Source organism: Bufo gargarizans, chromosome 2, assembly GCF_014858855.1.
Source record: "Bufo gargarizans isolate SCDJY-AF-19 chromosome 2, ASM1485885v1, whole genome shotgun sequence".
Taxonomy (NCBI): Eukaryota; Metazoa; Chordata; class Amphibia; order Anura; family Bufonidae; genus Bufo; species Bufo gargarizans.
The window spans coordinates 198,891,584-198,909,380 of record NC_058081.1 but is presented as its reverse complement, the minus strand read 5'-3'; the positions used below and the strand labels follow the sequence as shown (position 1 = coordinate 198,909,380).

The following is a 17,797-nucleotide window of genomic DNA, read 5'->3' as shown; positions in this document are numbered from 1 at the left end:
ATCCATTCCGTCCCCATAGAGAATGAATGGGTTCGCAGCCATTCCGCATTTTGTGGAACGGATGCGGACCTATTATTACGGACGTGTGAATGGAGCCTAAAGTTGATCAAAACAGATGATCTCAACCAAAATGACTGACGATTAAACATTATCGTCTGAAAATAAGTATTTAATATTTTTGTCTGATAATCAGATAAAAGATCTTTTGTTCAAAGAAAGATCGTTTGTGGACGAAAGATCTTTCTTAGAAAGAACATTCCCAGAAAGATATTTCGTCCTCTGCCTGGATTTTTTGTTGAACATGTATGGCCAGTTTGAACTGCAACTCCATTTTTTATTAACTATTTTTTTTATCAAAGAGTTTTTGGGGGGGATATGTACGTGTATATATGGTACTCCTTACAGCATACCAAGAACAGTTCCATATATTTTATATCAGCTATGCTTGATATTACAGTCCAGACTCATTCACTCGAATAGGACTGAGCAGCAGACAGGCCACGTGACCAATGAACATGTTGTCACTGGCCTAGGTAGAGACTGCAGCGCTCACAGGAGCACGACAGCCTCTTCAAACAGCTGATCGTCAGTGGTGCCCAACAATCAGATAGTGATGAACATGTATGGCTAGTTTGAACAACTGCAACACCATTTTGAATTAACTATTTTTTTAATCAAAGAAGGTTTTTGAGGGCCTTTTTTAATAAATATTAATAAACTATTAATGAGGTCTTCTGGGATTTTAATGTAATAGGATATGTCAACAATATCTGATCATTAAAGGTCCGATTCCGATTCCTTGCTGATCTGAATAGCGGGGTGTGACTCCTGGCACCCCCACTGATCAGCTACTTGAAGAAGCTGCAGTATGAAGAGCACACAGCACCCTTCAAACTGCCTTTTGGCAGGGGTGTTAGGAGTTGAGCCCCACTGAGCAGATATTGAAAGATGACATCCTGAGGATAGGTCATTACCGTAATATTTCTTTCATTGTTTGAATACTTAGTATTCACAGCTTCCATGCCTGTGCAATTCTATGAGGTATAAGGAATTCCATGATGTATATGTATGTGTAGGTCAAGGTACACCAAGATTGTCACATAAAGGTCACAATGTATATATGTACAGTACAGACCAAAAGTTTGGACACACCTCATTCAAAGAGTTTTCTTTATTTTCATGACTATGAAAATTGTAGATTCACACTGAAGGCATCAAAACTATGAATTAACACATGTGGAATTATATACATAACAAAAAAGAGTGAAACAACTGAAAATATGTCATATTCTAGGTTCTTCAAAGTAGCCACCTTTTGCTTTGATTACTGCTTTGCACACTCTTGGCATTCTCTTGATGAGCTTCAAGAGGTAGTCACCTGAAATGGTCTTCCAACAGTCTTGAAGGAGTTCCCAGAGATGCTTAGCACTTGTTGGCCCTTTTGCCTTCTCTCTGCGGTCCAGCTCACCCCAAACCATCTCGATTGGGTTCAGGTCCGGTGACTGTGGAGGCCAGGTCATCTGGCGCAGCACCCCATCACTCTTCTTCATGGTCAAATAGCCCTTACACAGCCTGGAGGTGTGTTTGGGGTCATTGTCCTGTTGAAAAATAAATGATGGTCCAACTAAACGCAAACCGGATGGAATAGCATGCCGCTGCAAGATGCTGTGGTAGCCATGCTGGTTCAGTATGTCTTCAATTTTGAATAAATCCCCAACAGTGTCACCAGCAAAGCACCCCCACACCATCACACCTCCTCCTCCATGCTTCACGGTGGGAACCAGGCATGTAGAGTCCATCCGTTCACCTTTTCTGTGTCGCACAAAGATACGGTGGTTGTAACCAAAGATCTCAAATTTGGACTCATCAGACCAAAGCACAGATTTCCACTGGTCTAATGTCCATTCCTTGTGTTCTTTAGCCCAAACAAGTCTCTTCTGCTTGTTGCCTGTCCTTAGCAGTGGTTTCCTAGCAGATATTCTACCATGAAGACCTGATTCACACAGTCTCCTCTTAACAGTTGTTCTAGAGATGTGTCTGCTGCTAGAACTCTGTGTGGCATTGACCTGATCTCTAATCTGAGCTGCTGTTAACCTGCGATTTCTGAGGCTGGTGACTCGGATGAACTTATCCTCCGCAGCAGAGGTGACTCTTGGTCTTCCTTTCCTGGGGCGGTCCGCATGTGAGCCAGTTTCTTTGTAGCGCTTGATGGTTTTTTTGACTGCACTTGGGGACACTTTCTAAGTTTTCCCAATTTTTCGGACTGACTCACCTTCATTTCTTAAAGTAATGATGGCCACTCGTTTTTTTTTACTTAGCTGCTTTTTTCTTGCCATAATACAAATTCTAACAGTCTATTCAGTAGGGCTATCAGCTGTGTATCCACCTGACTTCTCCACAACGCAACTGATGGTCCCAACCCCATTTATAAGGCAAAGAATCCCACTAATTAAACCTGACAGGGCACACCTGTGAAGTGAAAACCATTTCAGGTGACTACCTCTTGAAGCTCATCAAGAGAATGTCAAGAGTGTGCAAAGCAGTAATCAAAGCAAAAGGTGGCTACTTTGAAGGACCTAGAATATGACATATTTTCAGTTGTTTCACACGTTTTTGCTATGTATATAATTCCACATGTGTTAATTCATAGTTTTGATGCCTTCAGTGTGAATCTACAATTTTCATAGTCATGAAAATAAAGAAAACTCTTTGAATGAGAAGGTGTGTCCAAACTTTTGGTCTGTACTGTACATATCCAAACACAACACTGGGGGCGGATTGGCCATAGTCCCCACAGGGGAATTTCCGACTGGCCCGATGCCCAGGGGGGCGCCGAGCCCTTCTCATGACTGCTGGACGGATACACAACAATCTGATGTGCCAAGTATTAATTAATGCTAGGAGCATCAAGTAATTATACACCTGGCAGAAGCCCTTCTGAACTCAACTGTACCACTGCCCTCAGCATGGTAATACAGTCAATTACTGAGAAGGTGCCAGTATTTTTTAATGGTTCTGCTGGGGCAGTATCTTGTGTTGCACTACAGTATTGCTGGCCTGGCCTACTTCTGTTGTCCCTGCCTAGAACATGGGACCACTTATAGGTTTTTCCAGGGCCACTTTAACTTCCCAGTCTGCCCATGCATAACACACATCTAAATATACATGCATACTGATATAGCTTTTTTTTTTTCTTATTGGAAATTTTGAGATTTATATCTATCTCCGTGTTCTGTCCTATTTATTCTGTGTATTATACACCACATGAGTAACATGCAACCCTTGCAGAAACGTATATATAAAATACTTTAATCATTACATAGAGGTGACAAAGCAACAAACATTACAAAAAGATACAAATACAATACATTACATAGAGTGCACCACCACACACAGCCGCCTCCTTTCCTGTCCTCCCTGGATGCTAAGCAAATGTGGCTTAAAATGTGTATGTACATACAATATATCCAGATCCCAACATATAATGTCTACTGGGTGTAGACTTCTGCCCAACTCACATCCAGGACCTGACTATTAGTACACGTATATATAGAGACTCATTCATAAATAGTATATATATATATATATATATATATATATATATATATAGTATATATAATGTACAACTCCATAAACAAGTACAACCACAGGATCCACAGTCCCAAGTGTGAATGGAATACAATACTTGTAGGAAGGGGGGATTTGAAATATGCTGTGTATACAAGAAACTCCTCAGACATGGCACAGATGAATACGCCTCAGAGAAGAATTGAGAAAAAAATGTGTCCCAGCTGATATCAGTGACTGGTTGAGGTTGTTTCTAGTGCCAGATATTAAAGCCATTTATTTTTACCACTAAAGAAAATCTGACTTTCCCTATTTAATACATTGTTACAAAGTCAATTTGTTATTGTTGTTTGGTCTCCCTTATCTTATTATACTGCTTGAATGAAGATTAAAAGTTGATACTTCCATATAAAATACACTTTAGATGGGGTGTTAGTTAGATCGGCAATTATCATATTGAATGGAAATGTGAAGCAGAAGGGACATCTAGTGGACACATATCATATTAACATATTTTTGAAAAAAGTTGTTATAAAGAGTAAAACTGAAAACATTCATATTGCTCAAATTCAACAAGTTATATTTTACTAGAAAAAGTACCCGGCGCTGCCCGATTATGAAGTGTTTACCTGTCTGTTTGTGTGTTTTCTTGGATTTTTTCCAAGGGTGCCCAAAAGGCCAGATCATGCCCTGGCACTAGGGGAAATCGCTAGTGCAGTGGCCGGGTTTTGGGTGGCCCCAACGTTACCCTGGGTCAAGGTGTCACCATGTATTGCTGCTCTCTGGAAGGGATGGTAAGGTATGGTGTACCCCAATGAGAAATTAGTCCAGAGAGTCAGGGTCTGCAGTAAACCAGGGTGCTTCTTTACTGGAGGAATTCAGGTGCAAAACAATACAGACGAGGCATAGGGCTGGCTCCTTCAGTCTCCTCTCATGGCAGAAGAAGAGTTGGATGCTGAAGAAATGCCTGAGCTAGCTGTCCATCTCTCTGTCAGAAGGCTGGTATTCTGGTCAAATGCTAGTGATCCAGGGTCTGTGGTATCCTTGTCTCAGCGTCTTCTTCTGGTCACTCAATAGTCTGGCAGAGTCTCCTCTTCCAAGCACTGTTCGTTAACTACAGAACACTAGGGGTTCTGACTGCTCTCCTGACTGTCCATTTTCTGGCTAAACTAGAACATTCTAGTGGGAAGGATAGAGTGGAGAAACTCAGCACAATCCGTTACAAAATTACCATTCCTCTCTGTTATAGACTTACATTACAGCTTCAATGATACTCAATAGCAATGACACAGCAGTTTTTCCAGACCAAAACAGATTTTCAGACATAATAGAGCTAAACCAGACATTCACAAGTCTGGTTGGTTTTGGTGATAAACAATTCTGGATTTTTCCCTCCAAAACATGTCCTTCTTTAAACACTATTGCAGCTGTAGAAAATTACCAGATTCTCATTTAAAGTCCCATAAGTCTCTCAGTATTCATTAACCCTTTACACACAGCCTCACAAATAAAGTGCAAATGAACATAGGGAAAAGAGGCAAATGTCCAGACTTCAAAGTACCCCTGCTCCAGGGCACTATACTAGTAGCCCTATATACATACTGTTTATTCTATTTTATTATTTATTAAGGGGTTTTCAGGGATTTTAATATTGATTACCTATTCTACACTATTTTCAATATCATTTACAGCTGTAATTTTATTTTTCAAAATGTTAACATCTTTTATACTACTGTACAATAAAATAATTTGCATTTTTGTTTGTATTTTAGTTTTGTCTGGATTCATTTCTAAAGAGGAAGTTGAAGGTAATGTATAAGGACTGCAATATTTAGCCAGAGGAAGAGAAACTATGGAAGTCATTTATTATTAGATATACCCCACCTTTTGACGTATATCTATCACATCATGTGCCAGCACAAGGGGTAGTAAGACTGGTGACTAAAATGTTGGACTTAATAAATAAACCCATATAAGTCTGGAGAATATAAGTAATGCTAATAACAGATGTCACTATTTAATTGTTAAGGCTATCACACATTTTCACATTATTCACCTGTTTCCAGTACAAGATTGTTGACTTTGAGATATACATTGAACTTTTATATATCTACATTTTTGCTTCCGTTTATACTGAAGGCCACGCCACTATGACAGATCCCACAAAAAACTGTCACCTGCAGCGCCTAATAGACTCCATTGATTTGTAATGGCATCTGTCTGTTTTCCCCAAGGCGTCTATTATTTTGACAATGAAGAGCCATGGAATCTAATGGAGCCTCTGATGAAAGTGTGAACAGTATCTTATCAATGTTTCTGTGATTACAGTAATGCAAGCAGTACCTGTGAGGACACATTTACTTATTTAGCTACTTCACTGTATTTCACATTTCCTTTTATTTTCCCAGTTGGAGAAGAAATAGAGATGACACCAATGGTTTTTGCAAAAGGGTTAGCTGACTCAGGCTACTGGGGAGACAAGTTTTTTGGAAGGATAGTTATGGCAGATCCGCATGTTGGAAAAGGATTTCTGAGGAAGTCCTGCAGAGTGAAAGTTATTTATGGGTTGGAACCAATGTTTGAGTCAGGAAAAACCTGCCTTATCAAAATACGAAACCTTATCACTTTTGGGACCAAAAATGAAAGCACCTTAGTGGAGAAGAATTATGATATCACTATTCAGGTAAGTGTCTGAAAACACTGCAGAAAGACTAAAATATTATTCAAAAATGATTCATTTTTTGTTTCTTTTTGTTTGTTTTCTGTTCTTCTGATGGATCATAAGAACGGAAAAGAAACAGTGATGTGAACCTACCCATACATGTTGTAAATGAGAGCAACATTGCCCTTCCTATATACAGTATATAGTTCCTCTGTGCTAGTGAAGGAGCATATACTATCTGATGACCATAATTTTATGTGTCTTTACCTTTTTGTTTACTTTTATCTTTAAGGAATGTAAAATTCAGAACACAACCAGAGAATATTGCAAGATTTTTGCTGCTGAATGTAGAGGTGCCCCCAACTTTGGAAAGATTCCAGAGTAGGTATAGTATATTACATGCAGTGAGGAACAGAAGTATTTGAACCCCCTGCTGATTTTGCAAGTTCTCCCATTTAAAAATCATGGAGGGGTCTGAAATTCACATTGTAGGTGCATTCCCACTCTGAGTGACAAAAAATTAAAAATTCAGGAGATCACATTGTATGGTTTTTAAAGAATTTATTTGTCTTGCACTGCTGAACATAAGTATTTGAACACCTGAGAAAATCTGTGCTGATATTTGGTACAGAAGCCTTTGTTTGCAATTACAGAGGTCAAACGTTTCCTGTAGTTCTTGACCAGGTTTGCGCACACTGCAACAGGGAATTTTGTCCCACTCCTCCACACAGATCTCCTCTAGATCTGTCAGGTTTCAGAGCTGTCGCTGAGCAACACAAAGTTTCAGCTCCCTCCAAAGATGTTCTATTGGATTTAGGTCTAGAGAGTGGCTAGGCCACTCCAGAACCTTAATATGCTTCTTACGGAGCCACTCTTTGGTTATCCTGGCTGTGTGCTTCAGGTCGTTGTCATGTTAGAAGACCCAGCCACAACCCATCTTCAATGCTCTGACTGAGGGAAGGAGGTTGTTGCTCAAAGTCTCACAATAAATGACCTCATTCATCCTCTCCTTAATACAGTACAGTCGCCCTGTCCCGTTTGCAGAAAATCACCCCCCAAAGCATGATGTTACCACCCCCATGCTTTACAGTAAGGATGGTGTCCTTGGAATGCAACTCATCCTTCTTTTTCCTCCAAGCACGAGTGAAGTTTAGACCAAAAAGTTCTACTTTGGTCTCATCTGACCACATGACTTTCTCCCATGCCTGCTCTGGATCATCCAGATGGTCATTGGCAAACTTCAGACAGGCCTGGACATGTGATGACTTGAGCAGGGGAACCTTCCGTGCAATGCATGATTTTGAACCATGACGGCGTAGGGTTCTACCGACAGTGACCTTTGAAACTGTGGTCCCAGCTCTCTTCATGTCACTGACCAGCTCCTCCTTTGTAGTTCTGGGCTGATTCCTCACCTTTCTTATCATCAGTGATACCCCACGAGGTTAGATCTTTCATGGAGCCCCAGTCTGAGGGAGACTGACAGTCGTCTTTGGCCTCTTCCATTTTCTAACAATTTCTCCAACAGTTGATCTATTTTCACCAAGCTGCTTGGCAATTGCCCCGCAGCCCTTTCCAGCCTTGTGGAGGTCCACAATGTTGTCTCTGGTGTCTTTTGACAGCTCTTTGGTCTTGCCCATGGTAGTAGTTGGCATCTGACTAACTGTGAGGTGGACTTTTTAAAGGCACAGTAACAGGTCTTTGAGAGCCAGAATTCTTGCTGTTTCTCAGGTGTTCAAATACTTATGTTCAGCAGTGCAAGACAAATAAATTCTTTAAAAATCATACAATGTGATTTCCTGAATTTTCTTTTTTAATTCTGTCTCTCACATTGTAGGTGCATTCCCACTCTGAATTTCAGATCCCTCCATGATTTCTAAGTCGGAGAACTTGCAAAATCGCAGGGTGTTCAAGTACTTCTGTTTCTCACTGTATATACTCATGATTTATATATGTTTTGGGTTCAATCACAGTTGCTAATCATATTTTAGTGAGTACTGCTTTTCCCCCTTCCTGACAAGGCCTTTTACCATTCATTTTTGTTTATCCACCCTGACTACAAAGAGCCATAACTTTTTACTTTTTTGTTCACGTAGTCGTATAAGGGTTTGTTTTTTTGTGGGACAAGATTTCATTGTATATGTCACCATTTAATTTACCATATCACGTACCGAAAAACTGGAAAAAAGTTCTTCGAGGGGCGACATTGATTTTTTATTTATTTCCTCCAGTGTTTTATGGGGTTTGTTTTTTTACAATGTTCACTGTGTGCTGAAAATTACATATCAACCTTATTCTGTGGGTTAGTACAATTACAACAATTCTAAATTGATATAATTTTTATATATCTTCAGAGATTTCTGAAAGCTTATTTTTCTTGCAGGGTGAGCTGCAGGTGACATTGGGACACATATGACTATCACATTGTTCATCAAAATTAGTGATTTGAGCATTTTGATTTCTTTTTTGTGTTTTGTCAGTGGATAAATACTTTCATATTTTAATAGTTTAGCCATTTTTAGTGTGGAATTAATGTATTGTTGTTTATATACATATAGACGTAAACATGCGCTATTTGGAATGCTCATACCATACATTGCAATACTTGCAGTCTATGGTGATGTTGACATTTTCATATTAAGTCCTGTTGTTAAGCCCCGCCTTGGCAACTGATCAGCACCCCATTATTTTGCTGGGGGAGGGCTATCAGGAGTCACAGGGAGCCCCCTCCCTATCTTTATTTTCAATAAAATGATTATACCTATACTATAACCAAATAAATATGTGACAGCTTGATGCTCTCATAGCTGGCTCTTATTTTTGCATTAATTTAAAATCAATGTATTGTGCAGAATCTACATGGGTAATGGCTTTTAATGCCGCAACAGATTTGCATTGTGTGTTCACACTACCATAGATCGATTGCCGAGCAACTGCAGTTCACATAACCACTGCATTCCTGTATTACCAGATTCTTAAAGGGAACCTGTCAGCAGCAAAAGCCACCCCAAACTGCCAGCAGTACCTTCAAGTAGCCGACAGTGAGTTTTCAATGATGATTTTCTTACTGTATTCAGATGAGGCAGAAGTATGAAAAACGATCTTGTATCCTCCGTCCGCGTTATTTTCCAGTCAGGCTTGAAGTCAAGCGGGCAGCGGCCTCCTTGCTTCAAGTCACGGTAACCATGCCCCCTTCTCTTCCCATTCTCCTGTGACTGACAGTGCTTATGCCGAACAGCCGGCTGTGAGTAACAGCGAAGGGGCAGGGAAGGGGGCGCGGTTACCTTGACTTGAAGCAAAGAGGCCGCTGCCCGCTTGACTTCAAGCCTGACTGGAAAATAGCGCGGACGGAGGATAAAAGATTGTTTTTCATCTTTCTGCCTCATCTGAATACAGTAAGAAAATCATCATTCGAAACTCACTGCCGGCTACTTGAAGGTAATGCTGGCGGTTTGGGGTGGCTTTTGCTGCTGACAGGTTCCCTTTAAGAATCTGGTAATACAGGAATGCAGTGGTTATGTGAACTGCAGTTGCTCGGCAATCGATCTATGGTAGTGTGAACACACAATGCAAATCTGTTGCGGCATTAAAAGCCATTACCCATGTAGATTCTGCACAATACATTGATTTTAAATTAATGCAAAAATAAGAGCCAGCTATGAGAGCATCAAGCTGTCACATATTTATTTGGTTATAGTATAGGTATAATCATTTTATTGAAAATAAAGATAGGGAGGGGGCTCCCTGTGACTCCTGATAGCCCTCCCCCAGCAAAATAATGGGGTGCTGATCAGTTGCCAAGGCGGGGCTTAACAACAGGACTTAATATGAAAATGTCAACATCACCATAGACTGCAAGTATTGCAATGTATGGTATGAGCATTCCAAATAGCGCATGTTTACGTCACATATTGTACTTCAAAAAATACCAAATTTACCAAAAATTCCAAACCAAAGTTTTCATTTCTCTACTTCTATAATACATAGTAATACCTCCAAAAATAGTTATTACTTTATATTCCCCATATGTCTACTTCATGTTTGGATCATTTTGGGAATTATATTTTATATTTTGGGGGATGTCACAAGGCTTAGAAGTTTAGAAGCATATCTTGAAATTTTTCAGAAACTTTCAAAAAACCAATTTTTAGGGACCAGTTCAGGTCTGAAGTCACTTTGTGAGGCTTACATAATAGAAACCACCCAAAAATGACCCCATTCTAGAAACTACACCCCTCAAGGTATTTAAAACTGAATTTACAAACGTTGTTAACCCTTTAGGTGTTGCACAAGAGTTATTGGCAAATGGGGATGAAATGTGAGAATTTAAATATTTGGGCAAATTTTCCATTTTAATCAATTTTTTCCAGTAACAAATCAAGGGTTAACAGCCAAACAATTAGCTATATTTATTTCCCCGATTCTGTAGTTTGCAGAAACACCCCATATGTGGCCGTAAACTACTGTACAGGCACACAGTAGGGCGTAGAGGGAAAGGTGCGCCGTATAGGTTTTTGGAAGGCAGATTTTGCTGGACTGGTTTATTTTTACCATATCCCATTTGAAGCCCCCCTGATGCCCCCTTAAGAGTAGAAACTCCATAAAAGTGACACCATCTAAGAAACTACACCCCTCAAGGTATTCAAAACTGATCTTACAAACTTTGTTAACCCTTTAGGTGTTGCACAAGAGTTATTGGCAAATGGAGATGGAAAATTTGCCAAAAAAATGTAATTCTCAAATTTCATTTTAATCCATTTTTTCCAGTAACAAAGCAAGGGTTAGCAGCCAAACAAAATGCTATATTCATTGCCCCAATTCTGTAGTTTGCAGGAACACCCCATATGTGGCCGTAAGCTACTGTACGGGCACATGGTAGGGTGTAGAGGGAAAGGTGCGCCGTATGGTTTTTGGAAGGCAGATTTTGCTGGACTGGTTTATTTACACCATGTCCCATTTGAAGCCCCCCTGATGCACCCCTAGAGTAGAAACTCCATAAAAGTGACACCATCTAAGAAACTACATCCCTCAAGGTATGCAAAACTGATCTTACAAACTTTGTTAACCCTTTAGGTGTTGCACAAGAGTTATTGGCAAATGGGGATGAAATTTGAGAATTTCTATTTTTTGGCAAATTTTCCATTTTAATAATTTTTTTCCAGTAACAAATCAAGGGTTAACAGCCAAACAAAATGCTATATTTATTGCCCCGATTCTGTAGTTTGCAGAAACACCCCATATGTGGCCGTAAACTACTGTACGGGCACACAGTAGGGCGTAGAGGGAAAGGTGCGCTGTATGGTTTTTGGAAGGCAGATTTTGCTGGACTGGTTTATTTACACCATGTCCCATTTGAAGCCCCCCTGATGCACCCCTAGAGTAGAAACTCCATAAAAGTGACCCCATTTTGGAAACTACGGGATAAGGTGGCAGTTTTGTTGGGACTATTTTTAGGGTACATATTATTTTTGGTTTATCTATATTACATTTTTGTGAGGCAAGATTACCAGAAATAGAAATTCTGAAATTTCATCTCCATTTGCCAATAACTCTTGTGGAACACCTAAAGGGTTAACGACGTTTGTAAAATCTGTTTTGGATACCTTGAGGGGTGTAGTTTGTTAGATGGGGTCGCTTTCATGGAGTTTTTACTCTAGGGGTGCATCAGGGGGGCTTCAAATGGGACATGGTGCAAAAAAAAAAAAAAAGGCCATCAAAATGCTGTTAACCCTTACTTTGTTAGTGGAAAAAAACGGATTAACATGGAAAATTTGCCCAAAAATTGCTTTTTTGGCACAGTTTAAATTTTTTTATTTTTACCATGTTCATCTGAGGGATTAGGCGGGGTATTTGTATTGAGCAGATTCTTACGGACACGCCGCCTTGGGGGCTCATCATCATCGCTAGATGAGGAGGAGGACGCGGATGACAACAGGAAAGTGGGGTCATCCTTGTCCTCACTAGGACTTTCGGACTCAAAGGCAAGCTGGGCGTATGCCTCCTCGGCTGAGAACGTCCGTCGGGCCATAGGGCAGTGTGTTTTATGCATGTGTGTGTGCGTGCGTGTAAATCTTTATTCAGTGTGCGTGTGTGTAGGGAAAAAAATGTGAAAAAATAAAATAAAATTTAAAACCGCAAATCAACCGTCCGAAGTTGATCAGCGGTGGGGTGTGCGATGCGCTAACAGTTACCGGACGCTAAGAGTGCCGGCCACAGTCAGCATACGCACACAAAAAATTAATAAAAAAATAACTGCCTGCGCCCCAAAAAAGTTGGGGGGGGGGGGCAGGCGGGCAAGCGGCAGCACCCCTGTGGGGTCTAGGGTCACACAGCTGTGCTGTGGACCCCAGACACCCTGTTTAGGGTGATGCAATCAAAGTTTTTATTCCCACTAACTTTCCCTTTTATATCCCTGCCTAGCCCAACCTATCTCTAGCCTTTCCCTAATTACCTGGCTGATCAGATGAGGGGTGCTGGGGCACAGATCGGGTGCTGGGGCAAGGATGGGTGCTGGGGCACAGATGGGGTGATGCTGGCTGAGATCCACACGTGCAGCGGGAGCGCTCCTCTCTCCTCTGCTCCCCGGACACAAAAGGAGGAGGAGAGGAGCGTTGCCAAGATTTGAACGTCCTGCTGCCCGCCCACCTACCAATCAGAGGCGATCCTGAGAGGTGATGTCACATCACCTCTCAGGATCGCAGGATGGTGATTGGTGGTGTAATATCACACCACCGATCACCATCCTGTTCCGGGTTATCGGGTCCTCAGACACCCGAATAACCCGGAAACGCAGAAAACTGCTGGTCTGAATTGACCCGCGGTTTGCTGCGATCTTCTACACGGGGGGAGTGGCCCCAGGTGCCTGCTCAAATACACAGGGCGTACAGATATGCCCTGTGTCCTTAAGTACCAGGACATCAGGGCGTACCTGTACGCCCTGTGTCCTAAAGAGGGCAACTATGGTGGACCTAACTTAGGTCCACCTCTAGTTCTGTAGTGTAGTGTGAGTTAGCTGAGGGAGTAAGAAGATTGCTACATGTGCTGACTTCTCAGAGGACTATGACTACATCCCAGAGAATTACAATTTCTGAGAGATCCACAAAGAGAAAACCATCTCTTTCAAACTACTGCAAAGATGGAAAGTAAGAACTATAAGGTCCAGAATCTGCATGGCCAAGAACTGAAGTGAGTCAGTAAGGTATTCACTGTTTCAGGCATTTTAGGGGTACTATTTCTCCTTTTGGATAGTGCCTTAATTGGCGTGAGGAGGCCATACATGCTCCTCTGGAATTCTAGGAAGTATGTATGCAAATTAGCTCTTAACAAGCTCTGCCTCTAATGCCACCAGATGTAAGGCAGCTGTCTTATAGGTTAATGTTCAACCCTTTAAATAGGCCTTGAGATATGACCTGGATAATACAAAAGCCAGCTGTTTCGCAGTCATTGCCCCATATCTGATAGAGTCTCTACTGCAGTGAGAGTGACATTGCTAATACACCCTTCACACTTTGACATAGTCTACCTCACCGTATCTTTATCCTTTACCCTTCAGCTGGGAATTACAAGTTTACAAGAACTACAACACTCATCCTTGTTTATATCCATACATCACTATCTGGGAAGATTTGGACTGTAAATTGTTTGAAACTGTGTTTTGATGCCGTTGGATATACTACAACTCCGATTCTGCACTTTACTAAAGAGAGACTTGTCTAGAACTGGCCTGGTTACTGACTCCAGCACCATTTGCTGGCCACAGCACCTACATCTACTGTCTTGCACCCATACAGTGCCCATAACACCAAGGTCACCCCAACTATGATCAGGCAGGAGCCCCAACATCAGGGTGTGCCTCCAGGGAAGAAAGGGTGCACCCTCCTATCACTGCCAAGCCAAAGGGAGCAATGATGTGAGGACTGTCTCTGTGAATAACTGTTGCAGCCAGAGCCACTAATACTCCCATCCACTGCTCCACTCCTCCTGGGCTTGCGGCATTTCTCTAGTACTCAGCATCCTCAGGAGTCTTGTGGGACTATGGCATCCTTCACTCTAAGCTTCAACTTGAGTCTCAGCATCTCAGCCGAGCCATATTTAAACTCATGTATAGCAGATGTCAGGAAGGGGTTAAATGAAGATTTATTTTTAATCAGATGATTAATGAATGACATATTGTTATATTCCTTTCTGGTCAGAGCTGTTGTAACCTGCATCTTTTTAGTTGGTGACAGTATACTGTCAAAGGGTCAGCGGGAGCCACGAACAAAATGCAGTGGCCTGCTCTTGGCACCCAAATGGTTGAAGTAAATTTTTATTTTAAAGAGGAAATCTTGTAATTATTGCGACACAGTAGCCCCCCACATATGACTATAGTAAGAATCACTATATCATCAGCAAGTTTGTTGGAATTTGCATGCAAGCAGCATAATCTTGTCACAAATATGGGTGACCTGTTTGCAAAGATGTAAGCAATAATAGGATAATCAGACTGTAGACATACTACTTTCCTCATATCAGATGAACAAAAATGTTAAGGCTGATGCAATAATTGCTATAGAAATTTTATATGCAAGAAAATGCACATAAAAAATCTTGCTGCACATACACAAAACTACATAAAAATAAATTATATAGAGGCTGCCTATTGTCTCTGACCTCCTATTTTGCAAAGAACACCACTACACAAGTATTTTGTATTGTACTGTATATTGTACTACCGAGATGTTTTATCCTGCATTGTAATCTTGTGTACATTTAATCCAGGATTTTACCTCTGAACTTGATTTATCGACCTGCCAACAATGTCCCCTATGCAACCATAGAAGAGGATCTAGATGGCAAATTTGAGAAGCTCTGCATTCAAGATCTTTCAAGAAAATTACACATGAAGAACAGCACAGAAATTGAGCAGAAATGCTGTACTTTTCAGCACTGGGTGTTTCAGTGGACAAATGGAAATTTCCTTGTCACCACTCTAGAAGGTGAGAAGGAAGAACTTGGGCACAGTGGTGGTGGTGGTGGGGAGGTTTGGGAGATTTATCATTCTGCATCAGAACTGTGGTGTCATACACCAGCTCCTAGTCAGTGTAGCTTTCACATTCTGGCGCATGGACCAGCTGACATGCACCACAATTAGGTTGTGTGCGCCTCTAAATAATTGAGGTGCATCTGTCTCCACCACCCTGGAGATTAAGTTAAAAACAGCAGTCTCGATAAATTTCACCCAGTGTTTTTATTTTTATATATGTATGAAGCATTCATTTTTATATTTTTTCAGGTGTGGGGTGGAAATTAACCAATATAGGAATTGCCACAAAATCCAAAGGGTGAGTAAAATGAACGTGCCAGACACTTCATCTCATATGTTACCAATAAAATCAGAGGGAGATTTGTCAAATCTGCTGCGCCAATTTTGTGGTATAAAAATGTTGCAATTTATGCCTGTGTGTGACATATGGTGCATTATTTTGTAACAGTTGGTCAAATTCTGTGACATTTGATGAACCTTGCTACTTTTAGAAGTGGAATGAAAAGTGAGGATTTCAGATGAAAACACTTTTAAGTCTCATTTATGATATGCAACCTTTTATAAAGTAGCAAAAAAGTCACCTCTCCATACCAGGCATACCCCTGATGTACCTGCACACCACAATGCACTTGCGCCAAATATATTATTACTATTACAAAGCAAAGACAGACTTAAAATTGACACCAAAACCACAGCAAATGATAAATTCCCACCTGATTCTCCAAGGTTTAATTATAGCATTTTACTATATGTTGATAAAAAGCTGATATGCAGGCTAGAGATGAGCGAATTAAAGTTGACAAAGTGGAATTCGATCCAAATTTCAGGAAAAATTTGATTCTCACCGAATGCGAATTTCCTCACGCTTCGTGGTAACTAATCGCTGCTGCATGTGTTAGGACATGGAGCAAAGAACTCTGAGAATCAGGGATCACCTACAATACCGTGCATGCAGCCAATCAGCAGCCAGCCCTGTGATGTCACAGCCCTATAAATACCCTCAGCCAGTTTGGATTCTGCCATTTTCCAGTGTACTTAGTGCAGGGAGAGACGTCAGCGGGCGCTTGCTAGGAAAGACTTTGTTGTGCTGAAAAAACAATTTAGAAGTTCAGGGAAAGATTAGTCAAGGTGTAGGAAAATGATAGGGGGGCATTATCTACACTATAAAAGGAGAACAGGGTGCAATAGGAGAGTGTACAACCTGGGTAATAGGAGCGATTCTATTACACCTTGCTGCACTAATTGGGGATCCAAATTGGTGTTATACTGCTGCTTTTAGGTTGTTTGCATTATATGATACATCAGTAATTCCAGCAAACCTTGCTTGTGATTGGGGTACTAGTGCTGTGTGATAGAGCCATTTACGGGGTGTATTAATAGGAAATATACTTACGTCCTATTAGCTGAATCTGAGTTGATTTTACATTGTTTTACTGTTTTTGTGGGGTGTATTAATAGGAAAAAAAAGGAAAAACTATATGTCATAATTGGTGTTCAGCGGTGAAGTTACATTGCACTACAGCGATTTACGGGGTGTATTAAGAGTAAAGATAAGTACGTCCTCATAGCCATTCTGCGTTGATTTTACATTGTTTTATAATTTATTTAGGGGTGTATTAAGAGAAAAAATAAAGGGAAAAATATATGTCATAATTGCCGTTCAGCAGTGAACTTACATTGTACTGCAGCCATTTACAGGGTGTATTAATAGGATAGATACGTACGTCCTATTAGTCGTCCTATGTTAATTTTACATTGTTTTACTTTTTTTGGGAGGGTGTATTAATGGAAAAAAAATAAAAAAAATAAGTTCGGCGGTGAAGTTACATTGTACTACAGCCATTTACATGGTGTATTAAAAGGAAATATACATACGTCCCATTAGCCGTTCTGCTGTAAATTGTGATTGTTATATTTCTTTTTTAGGGGTGTAGAAATAGGAAAAAGAATACATCTTAATTGCCATTCTGCGGTGAAGTTACATTGTACTACAGCCATTTACGGGGGTGTATTGAAGAGAAAGAAACCTGCTGTGAATTGTGATTGTTATATTTCTTTTTTAGGGGTGTAGAAATAGGAAAAAATATATGTCTTAATTGCTGTTCAGCTGTGAAGTTACGTTGTACTACATCAATTTACGTGGTGTATTAAAAGGAAATATACGTACGCCCCATTAGGGTATAGTTATAGGAAAAATAATCAGTCTTAATTGACCTTCTGCGGTGAATTGTGATTGTTATTTTATGTTTTTGGGGGGGAGTTCATTAATCAGAAAATATTTATGTCTTAATTGCCGTTCAGCGGTGAAGTAACATTGTACTACAGCTTTTTTGGGGTGTTTTATTTAAATTTAATTATTTTATTATACAGTATGTCAGACAGACAGGTGATAGGCCCGTCAAAGGGAATAGGCAGTGGCCAAAATGTTTCTGTCGCAGGCAGCGCAAGAAGGGGATGGCAGCAGGAATCGCAGCGAGAGGCCTGAGCTCCTGGTGTCATCTAGCAGTCGTGTCTTGACTAGCAACCCAGTGATGCTTGAATGGTTG

General features: G+C 40.6%; 1 protein-coding gene across 1 annotated transcript in view; it reads left to right on the top strand.

Annotated features, from left to right (window-relative positions):
* Nucleotides 1–17,797, top strand: part of LOC122927741 (alpha-protein kinase 3-like) — a 139,416-nt gene that overhangs the window by 108,032 nt on the left and 13,587 nt on the right. Inside the window, exons 10-14 of the mRNA XM_044279877.1 lie at nt 5,340–5,375; nt 5,976–6,250; nt 6,522–6,610; nt 14,987–15,204; nt 15,501–15,549. Of these exons, the coding sequence (XP_044135812.1) occupies nt 5,340–5,375; nt 5,976–6,250; nt 6,522–6,610; nt 14,987–15,204; nt 15,501–15,549 (667 nt within the window). The remainder of the gene's footprint in view (nt 1–5,339; nt 5,376–5,975; nt 6,251–6,521; nt 6,611–14,986; nt 15,205–15,500; nt 15,550–17,797) is intronic.